Source organism: Musca autumnalis, unplaced genomic scaffold (genome assembly GCF_047663935.1).
Source record: "Musca autumnalis isolate F117 unplaced genomic scaffold, ASM4766393v1 scaffold_3, whole genome shotgun sequence".
Taxonomy (NCBI): Eukaryota; Metazoa; Arthropoda; class Insecta; order Diptera; family Muscidae; genus Musca; species Musca autumnalis.
The window spans coordinates 79,141,116-79,160,086 of NW_027411866.1; the positions used below are offsets into that span (position 1 = coordinate 79,141,116).

Consider the following 18,971-nt stretch of genomic DNA (forward strand, 5'->3'; position numbering starts at 1 on the left):
CACGTCGTTCGTTCTCATAATTACGTACACGATTTAACCCGTTCATACGACATGGTACACAATTCATAGCAACATTATTCATATTTTCCAAGTTTTTGTTTACTGATTTTAAAGAAAGTTTCAGTCAAAAGACCTGTAAAGTCTGAAAAAATATTTGTCCTTTCAGATATCTATTTAATATTTAATACAAGAAATGCAAGTGCAATGGAAGGGAAGACAAAATTTATTATGATTTGAATGTATACTAGTCGTTAAACCGTTTACATATTCATATTTTGCAGTTTTTCTAAAAATGTTTGGGTTTTTATTAGATTTTTAAATTTTGTATTTTTCCTGTCATAATTAATTTATTTCGATAAATTCTCTCATTTGTTAGAGATGGGACATATTTTATCGTCGTTCGGAGAGTAATTTAAATTGAACAATGTACAAAAATCGTTGTTCGTTCTCTACATTTTGTATGGGAAATGAAATAATTATATCGTAATTTGGGTTCGAACAACGAATAGATAGCGAATTAGCTTTAGTATAGGCCTGCTCACACACATACAAACACATTTTGTTATTGTGTTGGTTTTGAAACATAACATTTTGATAGTTTCCCAACATACCATTCAGTCTGATTTTATAAAATTTACGAAAAACAATTCGTATAAATACATTCTACAATTACACGGATAAGCTAATAATTAGCATACACATTTATTATTTTCAAGAGAATCAAGTTTCGTTTATTCTCCAGTGGCTATACAAGAATTTATAATTGAAATATGATGTTTTGTTCGAGTAATATTGGTTTGTTGGGTTGTCTTGTGTAATGGAAGAAATGTGTGTATTGAAAATTTTCATTTCAAAAACAAAAGCTCTCTTTTTCAATTGTGTGAGTGAGCAAATTGACACACACCGATAGGAGAAGTGCGCCCCCAGCAAACCAATCGTACCGATATCGGAACAAATTTCGGACGTTACGTCCGATATCTGATCCGAAATCGTAACGATATCTTAACGAAAGTTGTATGGAGTGGTTGACATAATTTCGGAACGAAATGTCGGAGCGAAATCGGATCGATTTCGGTCAGAACTCGCAACGAAATCGGAAGAAAACCCTTGGGAAATTCGGAATTCGAATTTTGTCCTCCGAATTTTCGTACAGATTTCTGAACGATTTCGGAATAATGTCGTATGAAAATCTGAGGTTCCTTCCGAACTTTCGTAAAGATTTCTGAACGATTTTGGAATAATTTCGTATGATTATCTAAGGAAAAAATTTTTTTCTGATGCCAATTCTTTATTGATAAATTTTCTTTGTTATGTTTTTTATTGGAATATTATAATTTCAAAGATATCTAATGATTTTCATTGTTGTTATCATTTTGTAGTTATAGCACTAGCTTGAATTATTATATGTTGCATTTATAATTAAAATATTTAAAAAATGTATATGCGAATTTTATAACCAACCATTTTGTTTTTCGACAACAAACTAAAATGTTGCTTGTTAAATATATACAAAAGGTGGTTGTTGTGCGAAGGGAAATTTGTTTCCGACATATCGATCCGAATTCGTAACGAAATCGGAAGAAAAACATTAGCAATTTCGAAGGGAAATTTACCTGCGACATTTTTTCCGAAATCGGAACGAAATCTGAACGAATCCCCGTACGAAAAATCGCATAGAAATCGATACGAAATCTGAACGATTTTGCTTCCGAAATTGTTCCGATATGTCGGACATCCGACATTTGGTTTGCTGGGCCCTTTGAGCAGCTTTGCTTTAGTATGGCAAGTTTCCTTGTGGCAATTGTCAGTTTGATGGAGAGAGAGGCGAGGCATATGGTAACCCTTTGTCTCTCAACACCCTCTCTCACCTACGAACTGACAATTGCCGCAAGGAAAATTGCCTAATGTAAATATGGACTAACATGTTCAGTCCGAGGCTTAAAATGTTTTCCTTATCATACCTCTACAGAAGAAAACTATGGGGGTTATCATGAACGGCAATTCCCCGTGAATTTTTCACATTCTCCCTTAAGTTGCAACGGCGGAAAAACAAAACTCACGGGGAAATTCCATTCATGATAACACCATATATCGATCAGATATAAGACAATAACCAGTCTTATACCCAGCAAAATTTGAAGGAAGGAGTTCCATGCGATGACGTGATTTCATGGCATCTTTTGCGTTGGTTCCAACGAAGTCGTGAAAGATCCGATCTTTTCATTAGGATTTAAACCAATGCAAAGGAAGTCGTGAAAGATCGGATCTTTTCATCAGCAATTGAACCCATGCAAAGGAAGTCGTGACAGATCCGATCTTTTCATTCGCATTTGAACCTATTCCATCGATCCAATAGAGATGAATTTTGTGTTTTTATTTATACACATTTTTCTAAATATATAAGATTAATTATTTACAATAGGCTTTATGTTGTCGGCGACTCGAAATCACAACCAACGTTGTTAAAACTCTCGCCGTAATGATAATGTCTTTGCAAAGGGTTGGTGAAAATGACATGCCAAAGCATTGGTGGAAATGACATGCCAAAGCATTGGTGAAAATGACATGTCAGAGCATTGGTGTAAATGACATGCTTTGAATGTCATCTTTGGCATCGAACATTTTGCTGGGTATATTATGAAAAATAATAGAGAAAACTATCAATAAAATAAAATCAATAGTTATAGTTTCTAATCTGTGTATACATCTAAAAAATACATACATATGTATGTATGTAACAACTTACCTGTAAATTCTTTTTAAAATTTAACTCCATCTTCTGTATTAATAAATATTCTGTATATGTCAATTTTCTTTAATCCATTGCCATTTTTTAGGTTTAAATATTTTCCACCAAAACTTAAATTTTGAAAAATTTAAAGCCGCGAAATCACAAACGAATAACTAATTTATTATCAAAATATTCCCAAATATGTTGTTGATATGTATGTGTGTCACCAATTCATTTACAATTCAAAATGGACAATTATTTTTTCAGTTGAGTTTTTTTAATATTCAAAAAAAAAAAAAATAGAAATTACAAATTCAAGTTTTAACAGTTTTTGATTTTATTTTATTTTCGTGCACAAAAAAAAAAGAAAAACAAACAAACATGTATCTCAATGAATGAATATATAATTTACACTTGTATATCTATATAGCAATGTATGAATATTGTAAAAGGGGGAGGGGTTTCATTACAATAATCAAAATGAATGAATGACTGCATGACAAGGCAAGTGTGTGTACGTTTGTATGTACATATATGAGTATTATTTGTTTAGTTATTATGATTATTGATGGCATTCCTACAGCATTATCATCATCAACATCATTAGTTTTGTTGTTGTTATCTGTTTCATATAATTGAGTGGGGAGGTTGTATTTCATTTATTGATGATGTCCTATCATCGAATCCTTGGCACATAATTTATCCATTTGTTCGTTATAGAATGAATTGAAATTGATTCGATGTACCAAATTTATAAAACGATCCGATGGATTATCAGAGGCCACATCATTAATTTGTTTCAATAGACCAATGAGAAGGCCGGTAAATTCCAAATCAAAACGTTTCACTCGTTCGGAAAATGTATCGGTTGGAGCCATTGATGATTCCGACTATAAAAAGGGGAAAAGGAATAGGTCAATAATAAAATGTTGATAATTATAATATATTGAGAGATTAATTCAAATTACAGACATTTGAATTAGCACAATTAGAAGATGTTTTATGAAATTAATTTTATGTATATAAAGTATATTTGTATGTTTCCAATTTATGTTATTATGTTTAATAATATGTATTCAAAATAATAAAAATGTAAATAAGATTGGGTTATAATAAAATTGGAGCATGGCACAATTACCCAGGTAGTGGGTTCGAATATGAAAAGTCAAATCCCTTTATAAAAAATATTTTTGTTGTAATTTCACCAACAACATAAAGAAATTTTTGACATAACATATTCAAAATGTTACGATGCCACTACCTTGGTAATTTTGCCATGAATTGGAGCATAGACTTAAGTTGCCGCATCTCTACGAGGCTGAATGTGTGCTGAAACACGATTTTCGTATGCTTTGACTTTTGACTTAAAGCCGGAACAACATGCAACTTGATGAATTAAGCCAGAAATCCTCTTATGTGACGAGGCCTTTAAGGCCACATAAGAAGCATGACATTCTTGCTTAAGTCATATCTGGTAAATGACTAAAGGCCTGCGTACATAAGCTGCTCTGCCTGATTGCCTTGCTTTCCTGCTTCATTTTTGACATAATAAAAACAAAAGAATAAAGAAGGCCGAGGAAATTTCGAACTGGGTTGCCCTTTTCTTTTTTATTCTTTTATCAGAAGTAAGCAAGGTAAGCAGTCAAGGCAGTTTATGTACGCAGGCCTTAAAGGCCAAGTTCGACCCAATTCAAATGTGATTCAGAAATCTTTTTATTAGGTAGAACTTGGTCTTTAGTCTTTTATCAGATATGACTTCAGCAAGAATGTCATGCTTCTAATGTGGCGATGCCTTAAGTCAATATTTATATTAGGCAATTTTCCTTGCGGCAATTGTCAGTTTGATGGAGAGAAAGGTGGGGCATATGGTAACCCTTTGCCTCTCAACACCCTCTCTCATCGACAAACTGACAATTGCCGCAAGGAAAAAATGAATAAAAGAATGAAAATGAAAAAAAATGCCTAATGTAAATATGGACTAATGAAAGTATAGACAGAGAAATTTTAATGTGCTTGTCTTTTTAGGGTTTGCCCTTGAGGAAACTGCACAGTCTCAAGGCATGCGTACATAAGCTGCCTTGCCTGATTGCCTTGCTTTCCTGCTTCATTTGTCCCAATTTACATTGGGCGAGTTTACTTGCGGCAATTGTCATTTTGTAGGAGAGAGAGGTGAGGCATATGGTAACCCTTTGCCTCTCAGTACCCTCTCTCACCTACAAACTGACAATTGCCGCAAGTAAACTCGCCTAATGTAAATTGGGACTTACTGACATAATAAAAATAAAAGAATAAAGAAGGCCGAGCAAATTTCGAACTGGGTTGCCCTTTTCTTTTTTATTTCTTTATCATAAGCAAGCAAGGTAAACAGGCAAGGCAGCTTATGTACTTACCCCTTCAGTCTCTTGTCACTCAGCTGCACAATGTTTTTGGGTAAATTGCAAGACTTTGTTGAATTTTGTAAATGCGGATCCAAATATAATATAATTCTTCCACAAACATCCCTGAAGAAACGACTATAAAAGGGGAGTGAGTGCACCCCGACTCATATTGGCTCAATGATATGGGACCTACTTTTTATTGCCGAGTCCGAACGGCGTGTCTTAAGACACCACTTGTAGAGAAGTTTTTCATGGCTTAAATACTTAGGAAAATGTCGCCGACATTACTGAGGGGTATTTTGCCACCGTTGAAAATTTGATGTTGCCTGGCCTTGGAATCGAACCGCAGACCTTTAGCGTGGAAGGCGGGTGTGCATACCATTGCACCACGGTGGCACCCGCGGATCCAAATACTACCCAGCAAAAAAAATTACCAAATAATTGGTTTTTATAGTACATTTTGGTAGGCGTAACTACTTACAAAGCCCCCTACTAACCTATTATTTTAACAAGGGCATGTCACTCTGAATAATTAGTTATTCTATAACCACTAGAACAACTAGTTATTCTATGGCCACTGGAAGTTGAAAAATAAGCGAAAAAACATATGTTCTGTTTTTAGAACAGTTAAGGTGGAATTTGTTTTCAATTTCAACACACTTCATATTTTTATTTTATTTTTCTATCTGCTGGGATTTTATCCCGCGAACTTCTACTTTGTAGCCGAACACATTGTGCCACACGTACGAACATTAAGGTTTGTTTAAACGCTTACATATGCACCATCAACTGTTCTTCGTGTCGACGGTGAACGTTGAACACACAACCCTCGAATTTGTAGTCGAACACACACGCTCTGTGCCACCATACTCATTACTTAGTAAGGAGTAAAGTAAGTAATTTTTTTGTTTACATTACATTGTAATAAGTTACATAATGAATAACGGTCATTAGTCTTTTGCCAGAATAAATAGGTTAAACATTTATAGTTATTGCCATTTTAAAAATTGAGTGCACAGTCAACTGGCTCAATTCACAGTCAGTGAGATTATTTTATGAGAGGATTTCTTCGTCTATACTTTCTTTAGTCTATGATTGGAGTATGTATTTATTTTCTACAGTCGAAATGCAGGCTTTTTAGATATACCGTTCATGGTCTGTATGATGAAGATCCGACTTTCGGTTACGGTTTCTATTCTCATATAGTTTTAAATGTCCTTTAACTTTTTTTATGAAACCAAAACAAACCGAAATGATTTTGAGGATTTAACCCACTTAAAGCCACTGGTCGTTTAAACGCCACAAAAAATGGTTGCAAAAATTTACGTAAAACTCGGGTATGTTCGCATATTTTTGTGTGTGTTTTTTGTATTTAGTTATAGTAGTATTAGGTGTGTACGATAACTTTCCCAGCAATAATTACTCAGTCAGTTCCAGCAACCTCTCTCAGTGAATTTTACTCTCTCAAGCAAGAAAAATTGCAGAAAGTTATCGAACAGCATTTTGCAAAAACTTGCAACAAAGTCAGCTGTTTCCGAAAATGTATGAAATTTGTTTTTGTTTCTTTTGATATTTTAAACCAAACGGAACAAAAACATAAATTTTAAAATTGCACTTTACTTATTTAATGCTTTAATCCTATCCACAACGCTTTAGAATCTAAAAAAATGTGCAATCGTGAAATTTTCTTGGTCGAAAATGTTAACATTTCAATTTGTTTACATTGAACATGTGATTAAAAGTCAGCTGATCAGACTTGCAAATTTTCCCAGCAAAAATTTGCAAGTTCTCAGTCACAAAACTCTCCAAAAATCTCTCCAAACTCGCTCTCTTTTGCTGGATAATTTTAGGTGTGTACGATAACTTTCCCAGCAAAAATTACTCAGTCAATTCCAGCAACCTCTCTCAGTGAATTTTACTCTCTCAAGCAAGAAAAATTGCAGAAAGTTATCGAACAACAATTTGTAAAAACTTGCAAGGAATAAACTGTTTTGAAAAAGAAGAAGAAGAAGAAAAGTTTTTGCATCAATTTGATGTTCTTGTTTTCCATGATTTTTTTATATTTTTCAGCTTTTGATGTTTAATTTTTTGATATTTCAATGTTTAATTTTGTTTTCGCCAAACAAGAATAAAAAATAAAACAAAACAAATGTTTTCAAATCAGCTGATCAGACTTGCAAATTTTTGCGGGACAAATTTTCCCAGCAAAAATTTGCAAGTTCTCAGTCACAAAACTCTCCAAAAATCTCTCCAAACTCGCTCTCTTTTGCTGGATAATTTTGTTATCGAACAGCATTCAGCAATAATTTGTACGAATTTGTACAAATTATTGGGTTATCGTACACACCTTTTGTTATCGAACAGCATTCAGCAAAAATTTGTACGAATTTGTACAAATTATTGGGTTATCGTACACACCTATTGTCTGTTATCTATCATTCCACGCTTATAAAGCTTTATTCGGTCTATGCATTTCCACTCAGTTGGCCTAAAACGCAAGCAATTCACAAAAATCGACTTTTTTGTAATGTTCGACTTTTGATGAAAAATGTAAATATGCGTTAAAGCCTTTACCTAATTAACTGCGTGTTGCGTGTGCGTTCAAAAATACAAAAACAAAATACATGTATTTCCCCAGCAAAATTTGACGGAAGGGGTTCTTTGCGATGACGTGATTTCATGTCATCTTTTGCATTGGTTCAAAGGAAGTCGTGGAAGATCCGATCTTTTCATTAGGATTTGAACCAATGCAAAGGAAGTCGTGAAAGATGCGATCTTTTCATCAGCATTTGTACCCATTCCATCGATCCAATTGAGATGATGTTTGTGTTTTTATTTACACACCTGTTTATTTTCATTTTGGTATGTTCCAGTACTGCAAAAATCTACTAATTTTTACTATTTTTTCCGATAACATAAAGGAAAAATTGTTATCGTAGTAAAAATAAGTAGATTCTTGCAGTTTCTGGAACAGACCAAAGTTGTTAGAACTATCGTCGTGATGTTGTCTTACATTTCCTGCATATCAAACAACTAAAACTTCTAAACAATTGGTATTATATGAAGTCCCAACCATCGAGCTAAAAATAGAATCGGACTGCACACATTGCTATTTTAAAAGTTCCCTTGTCTGTTCTAAATCTGACATAGAATGAAATCAATCAAATTTCGCTTCTTGGAATTTGAAAAAAAAAAGTCCGAAACGAAAAGGAACAATAATCTGAAAATAAAGAAGAAACTACTTTTGGAAAGAAACAATTAAAAATAAATTAAGCATAAATGGTATTTTCCATAAAAAGTCTCTCCTCCCCGTTCGTTACATTTTGTTCTTAGAGATCCCTAAAGCAAGCCGGGTTGTAGATCCCTACATATTTCCGTCACTAAACAAAAGAGTATAAATTACCAAAATGTTGTTATAAAATAACAAAATTATTATATTTTGTGTTTTCTTCGACCTTTTTTGGTTTATTAATAAGTTGGGAATTAATTCGAGACCTCGAGCTTGAATTAATTCCCAACTTATTAATAACAAAATTATAAAAAAATTATCGTTACATTTTGTTCTTAGAGATCCCTAAAGCAAGCCGGGTTGTAGATCCCTACATATTTCCGTCACTAAACAAAAGAGTATAAATTACCAAAATGTTGTTTGTTTGTTTGTTTGTTTATTCATTCCATTCTTTAATACTAAAGCCTCCAAGGCCAAAAAATAGTATTAAAAATATATCCTTATACTCAATATCACTAAATAATCCACAATGTTACTTTATATAATTGGCTCCCCAGCCATAACTACCAAGAAGAGGAAAAAAAATATTCGATGCAATAAATGGCCATAAGCAACAAGCAGTATAGAATGACGAATATACAGAGCAATATAAGTAAGTGACTCCCAGTACGCATTAGCATTGACTGGTACATAGGGCATGTAAACACATACTAACAAAGGAAAAAAAAATAGTCACATTTAATTTGCATAGCAAACAAGCCCACAAGTATAAAAAAATATATGTTATAAAATAACAAAATTATAAAGTAATTTACGAAATAAAAATACTTAAAGGAGTGCATTTGGAGTCCATGTCGAAATCTGAACTGGTGATGGGAAGATAATTGAAAAAACCTTTTGTAAGATGAAAGAATATCAGTTGCGGAGAACGGAGGAAGTAATCTTTTGCGTTGCAGCGGTGGTGATTACATTGCAATTTTAGATGTAAACTTTTGAAAAACTAAACTGATAAATTAATTGTAGTTATTTCATGAATTCGTTTGAATTAATAAAGAGTTTTGTTTTTCATGAAAACCATATTTCAATACAGCATTTCCATTTTCCAAACAATATGAAAATTTCATGCCAAGGGGTTGGTGAAAATGACATGCCAAATCATTGGTGGAAATGACATGCCAAAGCATTGGTGGAAATGACATGTCAACGCATTGGTTAAAATGACATGCTTAGGATCCAGAAAAGAACGTCATCTTTTGGGGTCCACGCTCATATAAAATTCATCGATGAAGATGCTAAAAAGATGACATGCTAGATCACTTGCACCCATGATTGAATGTCATCTTTGGCATCGAACATTTTGCTGGGTTCAAATTGAAAACAAAAACAAATACATGTATTTTGTTTTTGTTTTTTTGAACGCACACGCAACGCGCAGTTGATTAGGTAAAGGCTTAAAAATTAAATCATATGGCCTGTTCCCGTACTTTATAAAGTGGTAAAAGTCGTAAAAGTTGTAAAAGTCGTAAACGATTTTCATATAAATTTTGTGTACGGGAACGCAAAATGTGTAAAAGTGGTAAAAATTGTAAAAACTTTTTAGTTCTGGAACAGAGCTATAAATGTTAAAAAAAAAACATTGTTCCACAACATCCCATACGGGACAAGGGAGACTTCTCTCATATCAATGAGTGCACCCCGATTCATATTTAGCTCAATGATACGGGACCTACTGTTTATCGCCGAGTCCGAACGGCGTGTCCTAAGACACCACTTATAGAGAAGTTGTTCAAGGCTGAAATACTCAGGAAATGTAGCCAACATTACTGAGGGGTATTTTGCCACCGTTGAAAAATGTTTGGTGTTGCCTGGCCGGGGAATCGAACCACCGACCTTCTGCGTGCAAGGCGGGCGTGCATACCATTGCACCACGGTGGCACCCTAAATCATAAATGTTACATTCATATAAAGTCAGGGATTTGTTAGGAATATAGTAAGAGTATTGTCTTAATCAAAAACCAAGGGATTGTCATGCAAGAATACACAGATATTACCCTTCCAACTTTTCGGCATTTTTAAAACAAAGCCCATTGCAGGAGAACTTTACGTTTTAGAAAAACAAATTATTTTTTCAAAAATGCTCAAAAAGCCTCATAAAGATCATTTTCATACAAAACTTTAAGTTTTTACGAAGAAAAAATTCCCGGCGATAAGTGGGCTTATCTTCATTCTTAGCCCGAATTGGCTGTAACTTGTCATTTGGAGTTCCCAATGGTACAGACACTTCCCCACAAACAATTTTGGGCATAGGTCCAGGCTTTGGTATAGCCCCCATATAACGGAACAACGGTACGATTTTAAACATATTTAAGATTTTATCTACATTTTCGGCCAACATTGGCTTAATTTGGTTATGGGGTTCTCAGTGGTCAAAACAATTATATTTACTAAAAAGTTAAAAATAAAAAATAGTTTAAAAAATTAAGCTACATTTAATTTATATATATATTTAGCTCAATGATACGGGACCTACTGTTTATCGCCGAGTCCGAACGGCGTGTCCTAAGACACCACTTATAGAGAAGTTGTTCAAGGCTGAAATACTCAGGAAATGTAGCCAACATTACTGAGGGGTATTTTGCCACCGTTGAAAAATGTTTGGTGTTGCCTGGCCGGGGAATCGAACCACCGACCTTCTGCGTGCAAGGCGGGCGTGCATACCATTGCACCACGGTGGCACCCTAAATCATAAATGTTACATTCATATAAAGTCAGGGATTTGTTAGGAATATAGTAAGAGTATTGTCTTAATCAAAAACCAAGGGATTGTCATGCAAGAATACACAGATATTACCCTTCCAACTTTTCGGCATTTTTAAAACAAAGCCCATTGCAGGAGAACTTTACGTTTTAGAAAAACAAATTATTTTTTCAAAAATGCTCAAAAAGCCTCATAAAGATCATTTTCATACAAAACTTTAAGTTTTTACGAAGAAAAAATTCCCGGCGATAAGTGGGCTTATCTTCATTCTTAGCCCGAATTGGCTGTAACTTGTCATTTGGAGTTCCCAATGGTACAGACACTTCCCCACAAACAATTTTGGGCATAGGTCCAGGCTTTGGTATAGCCCCCATATAACGGAACAACGGTACGATTTTAAACATATTTAAGATTTTATCTACATTTTCGGCCAACATTGGCTTAATTTGGTTATGGGGTTCTCAGTGGTCAAAACAATTATATTTACTAAAAAGTTAAAAATAAAAAATAGTTTAAAAAATTAAGCTACATTTAATTTATATATATATTTAGCTCAATGATACGGGACCTACTGTTTATCGCCGAGTCCGAACGGCGTGTCCTAAGACACCACTTATAGAGAAGTTGTTCAAGGCTGAAATACTCAGGAAATGTAGCCAACATTACTGAGGGGTATTTTGCCACCGTTGAAAAATGTTTGGTGTTGCCTGGCCGGGGAATCGAACCACCGACCTTCTGCGTGCAAGGCGGGCGTGCATACCATTGCACCACGGTGGCACCCTAAATCATAAATGTTACATTCATATAAAGTCAGGGATTTGTTAGGAATATAGTAAGAGTATTGTCTTAATCAAAAACCAAGGGATTGTCATGCAAGAATACACAGATATTACCCTTCCAACTTTTCGGCATTTTTAAAACAAAGCCCATTGCAGGAGAACTTTACGTTTTAGAAAAACAAATTATTTTTTCAAAAATGCTCAAAAAGCCTCATAAAGATCATTTTCATACAAAACTTTAAGTTTTCACGAAGAAAAAATTCCCGGCGATAAGTGGGCTTATCTTCATTCTTAGCCCGAATTGGCTGTAACTTGTTATTTGGAGTTCCCAATGGTACAGACACTTCCCCACAAACAATTTTGGGCATAGGTCCAGGCTTTGGTATAGCCCCCATATAACGGAACAACGGTACGATTTTAAACATTTTTAAGATTTTATCTACATTTTCGGCCAACATTGGCTTAATTTGGTTATGGGGTTCTCAGTGGTCAAAACAATTATATTTACTAAAAAGTTAAAAATAAAAAATAGTTTAAAAAATTAAGCTACAGTGTTTTATTTATAAATGCACTAAAAACTAGAAAATTATTCGCTTAGCATCAATAAGTATATTCTTCTTCATGATGGAATCTCTAGAATAAAACGCTTGCATTTATTTATTTATTTATTTTTGATTATATGTTGCGAAGAAGCCATTTGGCCTATTATTGTCACAAGATGCAAAAAACTACCACTGTAGTTATGAGGAGGCACCCTTTTACAGTTCTCACGCGGGTCACGATGAAACCCAGCCCTAAGATCGTCCAATCATTCGTATACGTAATGATATATCCGGTATGTTCTGAGACACACTTCACTTCTCACTTCACGCCTCAAGCATTTTGTTCACCTCATTTACTCCTATTTTTTTGCGAATTTCTTGGGGCTAAGATTCCTTAGGGTATTTAAAATGAAGAGTATACCATAGTCCGTCCATAAAATACTCAAAAAATAAGGGTAAATGGTGTGAACAAAATGCTTGAGGCGTGAAGTGAGAGGTGAAGTGTGTCTCAGAACATACCCGTATATGTCAATCATAGGCATACGTAACATTCTCTATCTATTAAATGACCTTCATTGACATTTCCCTGCAGCGAACGTAAAAATACTTTCAATAACATTTCCAATCGTTTCGTTTCGTATTTTCCATAGGAACAATACAAAACGAAACATAACCCACGCTGGCGGAGTTCGCTGTTTAGTTTCGTTTTGTTTACATTCGTGAGTGCGAACAAAACGATAAGCGAAAAGTACTCAACTCCACAAGAGCAGATAGAAAACTAAATAGTACTAAACACATGAGAATAAATCATAGATGGTCAAAATTACTCTTAAATACTTAAAACGTATCAAAGCGTTAGCGTAAATGGTGAGGGTATAAGAAGGCGCGGTCAACGATTTACGTCGCCAGAAGATGATTTTGAAGATATTGGATGTGTCTCATTCAGAAAGGAAAAAGAGATTACAAAACAATAGAACTATTGGAAAATGTTGTTTTCTCTAATTATTGCGATTGCTGTTAGTAAATGGAGTGCTGTAAGAGTCGTTTGCCGAGTGAGACTCCAGACGTTTCATATCGTATATCCAAATTTTGTGGTAGCTGCATCTCATGTGTAGATTTTTCTCATTTGTTTTTTACCATAATCTTGCTTCCCAGATTTATTTATTCATTTAGTAATTAATTAATTTATTTATTTATTCATTTAGTAATTTATTTATTGATTTATGTATTTATTTATCTATTTATTTATTTATTAATTAATTAATTAATTTTATTTATTTATTTATGTATTTATTTATTTATTTATTTATTTGTTTATTTATTTATTTATTTATTTATTTATTTATTTATTCATAGCATCTTGTACTTCGTTGATTATTTCAATTTCAACATGTTTATAAGGCTTTTTTCACACTTGAAATTCGATTATGGCATTTTAAAACGTTTTATGTGCGTATACGTCGGGTGTATTCCATTAGGAAAATGATTCTTCTAAAACCAAGCAAAAATTTTACAAAAAAAATATCAAACTAAAACATTTTTACTCCTCTTTAAAAACTAAAGGGCATATTATGTACATGCAAACAAATATTGTAAAAATTAGTATAATTTGTTTAGGTAAGTAAAACGTTAAAGTGTGTAAAAAAAGAAATGAAGAAATTATTATGAAAACAATCTTTATAAAGTAGTATATTTTTGTTACTGTTGCGATATTGCGATGGTGGTGCTCTGTTGTAAGAAATACCTGTTTGTGACTAGCAAATTCGTAATCTGACTCAGAATTATCGTCATCGTTACTGTCGCACATCATTGAAGTAAGCTCAGCATCAAGGAAGAAACGTTGAGATTTCTTTTTTATTGGGACGATGTTTTTGTTTTGTAGTGACCAATCGCAAGGATGTGATGGGGAAGTGAATTAATATTACAAACATTTTTGGTTTTTTATTTATTATTTATAACAAATACAAGAAAGGAGATTAAAATGGGTAAATTCTTTTATTATATTTTACTAATTGGTGAGAGAAAAAAGCAAAATTTCTTTAAACAACAAAAGAAGAAAATCGACATAATGTCATCAAAATTTGCAATAACATTTTTAAATAAGTGCAGTTTAACGAAATAACACATAACATAAGTAATAATAAATTAATAAATAAAGAGATTTGTTTTTGTATATTAACACTTACCTGTATAAATTCACAGAATTTCAAACATATATTACACATTTTGAAAATGGATCGATTTAAAGATGTCGCATCCGTGAGCATGCAATTTTTCAAACAGGAATCCAAGAAGTCTTGATGAAATGATAATACTTCATCAACATTTTCAACCTAAAAGATAAAAAACTTTATAAAAATTGAAATTGTTCCACAAGCTGTACTATTACCTTACCTTACTCATATTCTGTATAAATATATGCCAATTTGGTTCAATAACTTCAATCATCATATAATATTCAAGATTTTGTACAGCATTCATCATACGTTGACGCAATGTAAATGCTGAACGATAAAGTTCGGCCGCCTGCGGTGAAAACTTTTTAGCAATAGAATTCTCTTTCCAAATTCTATGTGAGAATGAAACAAAAATAAATTTGTAAAGGGTTGTTACATCCATGTATGTGCGAAAAATAATCAATATAAACGTTTGGCACTTACTTGCACAATTGCCTCTCCACATGCTTACAATAGAACAGTTGCCGGAACAACATTTGATATTTGGAAATCGCAATGTGATTCAATACCAACGAGACAGGCCACTTGACTTCATAACGAAAAGCAAAACACTCCAGGCCATTTAAGTCTAAGCGGTCATGTGTTTGCCAATATTCTAGGAATTGAAATAAATTAAAAATGTAGATATTTAAAGTGGTTAAAAGTGGTTTTAAATTCTAAACCTTAAAAGTATATACCAAAAACCAATCTGTATCTTATGCGCCTGCTGTTTGTTGGTCATTAGGACAAGAAAATTGTTAGTACTAGGACAGTGAAGACCACAAAGGGATATCGCTAAATATTAATAAGAAACTTTAAAAAAAGTATCAGTCGGCTTTGTCGACAGAGATATACCACCAGCCAATGGCAACAAGAATAGAAGCAAACCTATGATTGCTATACCAAAACATTTACCTATATCAACAATTTGTGGTAAGCAGACTTCTGGTTAAAAAATATTGTTAGGCATCGTAGGATTTTGTAGAGCTTTTGGATAATTATGTCTGGAAGCATGGACTTGTCCACGAAACGCCTTATACCGCTGTAAGCAGGACCACAATGAGTACCGGCGGTAAAAATTTCAAACGAATCATCGAACAGCCCTTAAACTGCAATTTTAGTGAAATTTTGGGTTTTTGTAAGGAAGGTACCCCAAAGTGCCCCGATATAGACTTTCTTCAAACTTAATGAACGTTTGGAAGAAGTTTTACGATGTGCTTATCAGTAAGTTATTTATTGCTTATCACTTATTTTTGTTGGTTTCGGAAGGTTTTTTTTAGCTTTTGGGGAATTTTAACATTTAAACAATTACATTCTCATCACATACTCACTCACCTTCTTCATTGTTCATAATTTTTGACATTTGCGTTACCAAATCATATGTCAACAGCTCACAGTGTACATCATCTTTGTAGGGATCGTGTTTAGCTGATGATAAGCGTAAAGTTAAACCCAAAAGATTTTCCAATGTCATTGGTAAGACTTTGTCAACGTTTTTGGCTAATTCATCTTCACAGGCATCCATAAACTGGGTTATAAAATCCCCCTGATGCAATAGCAAATAACGTTTAACCGACATCAAATGACCCATTAAATCATTTTCTTTGAGTAAAACTTCTAAAAGATTCTTGGAAGCAAAACGATATGCATTCTGAATGACGGTAATGTGATTTTGATTTGTCGGTGAAAATTGTAGATTCATTGTTTGTGGCGGTGTGACTTTCTTTCCACACTGGCGAATAACATTTAGATATTTGCCGGTGCGTAAAATAATGTCAGAAACCTTATCCAAAAAGCAGGGAATGCGTTCACGACGGATGGTGTAACTGTAAAAGAGAAGTAAAAACCCAAAATTACAGAACTCTTCGAAGATTTTAATTTATACTAGTTACCGTTTTTCCCAGTAATCTGCTGAATAATGCTCTGGTAATTCTTCACGACGTATCACTTCATTGTCTTCTACCAAAAATTCCTGCTGTGGATCATTGATAACACCTTTTTGTATCCACAATTGTAAAATATTCATATATGGCACTGCAGCCCTTTGGGTCAATTGGATTAAGAATTTCTGTGATTCTTCATCTCCTGTGAGGGCGCTTATTTTATTAAAAAGCAAAGTTAAGGCTTGACCACCTCGTAATTCATTCTGCATGTATAAAAAAGAAGATAAAGCATTCAAATAATAGAAACAGATTCTTTGAAAATAATACCCACAGCCACTATCAATGTCACACAACCAGCTAAAACTTCCATTGTATTCAATGTTGGTCTCAAATAGAACAACATTTTGTGCAGCGTTAAATTGCCAGCATTTAACTCTGATTCCAATTGGGCCAAGAGAAGCTAGAATGTAGGTAGTTATTTTGTTTTTTGGGAACTAAAAACACCTATCATAGCAAACTCACATAATAATCGTGTATTAGATTGTTCAATGCCTCACTCAGGGCCTGCAATACTTGACTACAATTGGAAAATGTTGCCTTCTGTATGAACTGTTGAATACATGTATAGTGTGATGCCAAAGGCAAAATTTCCTGAGCAATATCACGCAATGAGCTATGAATTTGTTCGGAAATCTTGAATTTCATTGAAAATGCTTGCAGATTCCCATCTCGCAGGGAATCCAATTCTGGTGTTATATATGAACCACGCATTCCTGTTAGACAATAGATAAGATCATATAGTAACAAATTCTCCTGGCTACTGATGGGTATTGCAGCAATATTGCTTTGTTGGAATTGTATATTTTCAATGTTATGAAAATCCCACAGGGCATCAATGCGACTATTGTCCTTCGTCGACGAAGGAAACAAGGAACAACTTCCCAGTGTGGCCAAGTTCGTTGGAATTGGTGTTGTACACAATAGACCGGCACTAATTATGGAGTTATTATTTTGTGCCGTGCGACTTAAGCCACCACAAGCTGCCTGCACAACACGTTCTTTGATCTGCAACAAAATTATATATCAACTATAGTCTATAACAGCGTTCAAATACTTTCAAAAATAAACTTACCTCTGATACACGATCTGTTGTGCCATTTTCGAACATGGTTTTAGCAAGCATGGGAGTCGATGTAGACAAATCCTTTCTACGCATAGTCTGCATGATGTTGGTGTCCGAGTAATGATTCAAAAAGTTCAATAGACAATAATAGGGATCTTTTCTACAGCGAAAAATAGACAAACATCAATTTCAAACGTAACAATATCCAAAAACACTCATACTTTTCCAAAAGCTTCGCTGCCTCAATCAAATTATCTGTCTGATTAGGTTGATTTTTAGATATTACTTCCAAAATTTTCAACAGTTTACGTATGTTTCGCTTCTCCTTTGTAATGCGAAATTCTCTCAAAACATCCTCCGTACTGAATGTGGCACTGTTAAAAAGAAAAATCACAAATATATTTAAATTGATTGATATGCAAATTTAACGCGGTTTCTTCTCTGTATACCACCCCAAAACTAATCTGACAACTTTAAAGATTCTTGCAGATTTTTCTTAAACTTTTGACCATCTGTTATTGCACCACCAATCTTTTCCCACTTACTTTGAGTGCTCAATTAGCTTTTTTATTGTTTCTCTTGTTGTATCCTTTGTCATGTTGCCTTCATTCATTATTCCAAAATTCCAGCTTAATATTTGTTTGTTTATTAACTGTTTAATAATTTTTCCAACAACAAACAATTATAAATTGCAAAAAAAAAATCTTTACACTCTCTCTCTTTGCCTCTCAGCGAGTAATTGATAACCACAAAATAAGGCACAATAATTAAGGTAGATGAACAACGTTGTAAGCATGGCGCAAAAACAACTGATTATCATACTAGTTGTCAAAATGCATTATCGTGAATAAAATCGCATACAAAAAGTCATGGCACAATAATACAGGTACAACGGCAAAAACAGCTGATTATCACACTAGTTGTCAAATTCATTATAAATATAAATTTTGACGTTTGGTGTGGTAAATGGCCCGATTATTGTTATCGATGTAACACCATCTTATTCCGCCATGTAAAAAGTAAACAGGCAATTCACATCAATTCCTTACTCGCCTGAGGTTACCATTTTTAACCTGCAAAGCGTTCCTTAAGCCCAAAAATTTTTAAAATTGGAAGCATTTTTTAAGAGAGCTACCAGACAAATTTTTCGAAATTTGTTAGACGATTATTTGACAATGAAGAAAAAATTAACAAAAACAGAAGAAAAAGGCAAAAACTGACAAAAAAAAACAAAATTAAATACAGTGAAATAAAAGAAGAAGATTGAATTTTTCTGTTTCTTTTTGACATTGTTAAGAGATCTACCATTTTTCCGTTCCTTTGTCCCGATCC

At 33.7% G+C, this 18,971-nt stretch overlaps 1 protein-coding gene across 5 annotated transcripts; it reads right to left on the reverse strand.

Moving 5' to 3' along the window:
* Positions 1 to 3,041: 3,041 nt before the first annotated feature.
* On the reverse strand, positions 3,042 to 18,376 carry Grip84 (Gamma-tubulin ring protein 84). Of its 5 annotated transcripts, none has more exons than XM_073972048.1 (12): positions 18,185 to 18,376; positions 17,861 to 18,013; positions 17,649 to 17,799; positions 17,039 to 17,581; positions 16,848 to 16,976; positions 16,526 to 16,779; positions 15,969 to 16,459; positions 15,078 to 15,249; positions 14,812 to 14,986; positions 14,604 to 14,750; positions 14,162 to 14,266; positions 3,042 to 3,621 (listed from the first exon to the last, which is right to left on the reverse strand). In XM_073972048.1, exons 1-12 carry the CDS (start codon positions 18,250 to 18,252, stop codon positions 3,391 to 3,393), a joined length of 2,619 nt encoding a protein of 872 aa, XP_073828149.1. In that variant the 5' UTR covers positions 18,253 to 18,376; the 3' UTR covers positions 3,042 to 3,390. The 5 variants fall into 5 exon arrangements, with proteins under 5 accessions (XP_073828149.1, XP_073828151.1, XP_073828152.1 ...); XM_073972050.1 differs by having other exon boundaries at positions 18,089 to 18,195; XM_073972051.1 differs by having other exon boundaries at positions 18,112 to 18,189.
* Positions 18,377 to 18,971: the final 595 nt, after the last annotated feature.

Coding starts and splice junctions, on each gene's coding strand:
- Grip84 (XM_073972048.1), bottom strand. CDS start 18,252: ATGAATGAAGGCAACATGACAAAGGATACAACAAGAGAAACAATAAAA. Junction 14,267..14,603: donor AATTCTGTGAATTTATACAG/GTAAGTGTTAAT, acceptor CCAATAAAAAAG/AAATCTCAACGTTTCTTCCT. Junction 3,622..14,161: donor AATTTGCTAGTCACAAACAG/GTATTTCTTACA, acceptor CCCTTTTTATAG/TCGGAATCATCAATGGCTCC.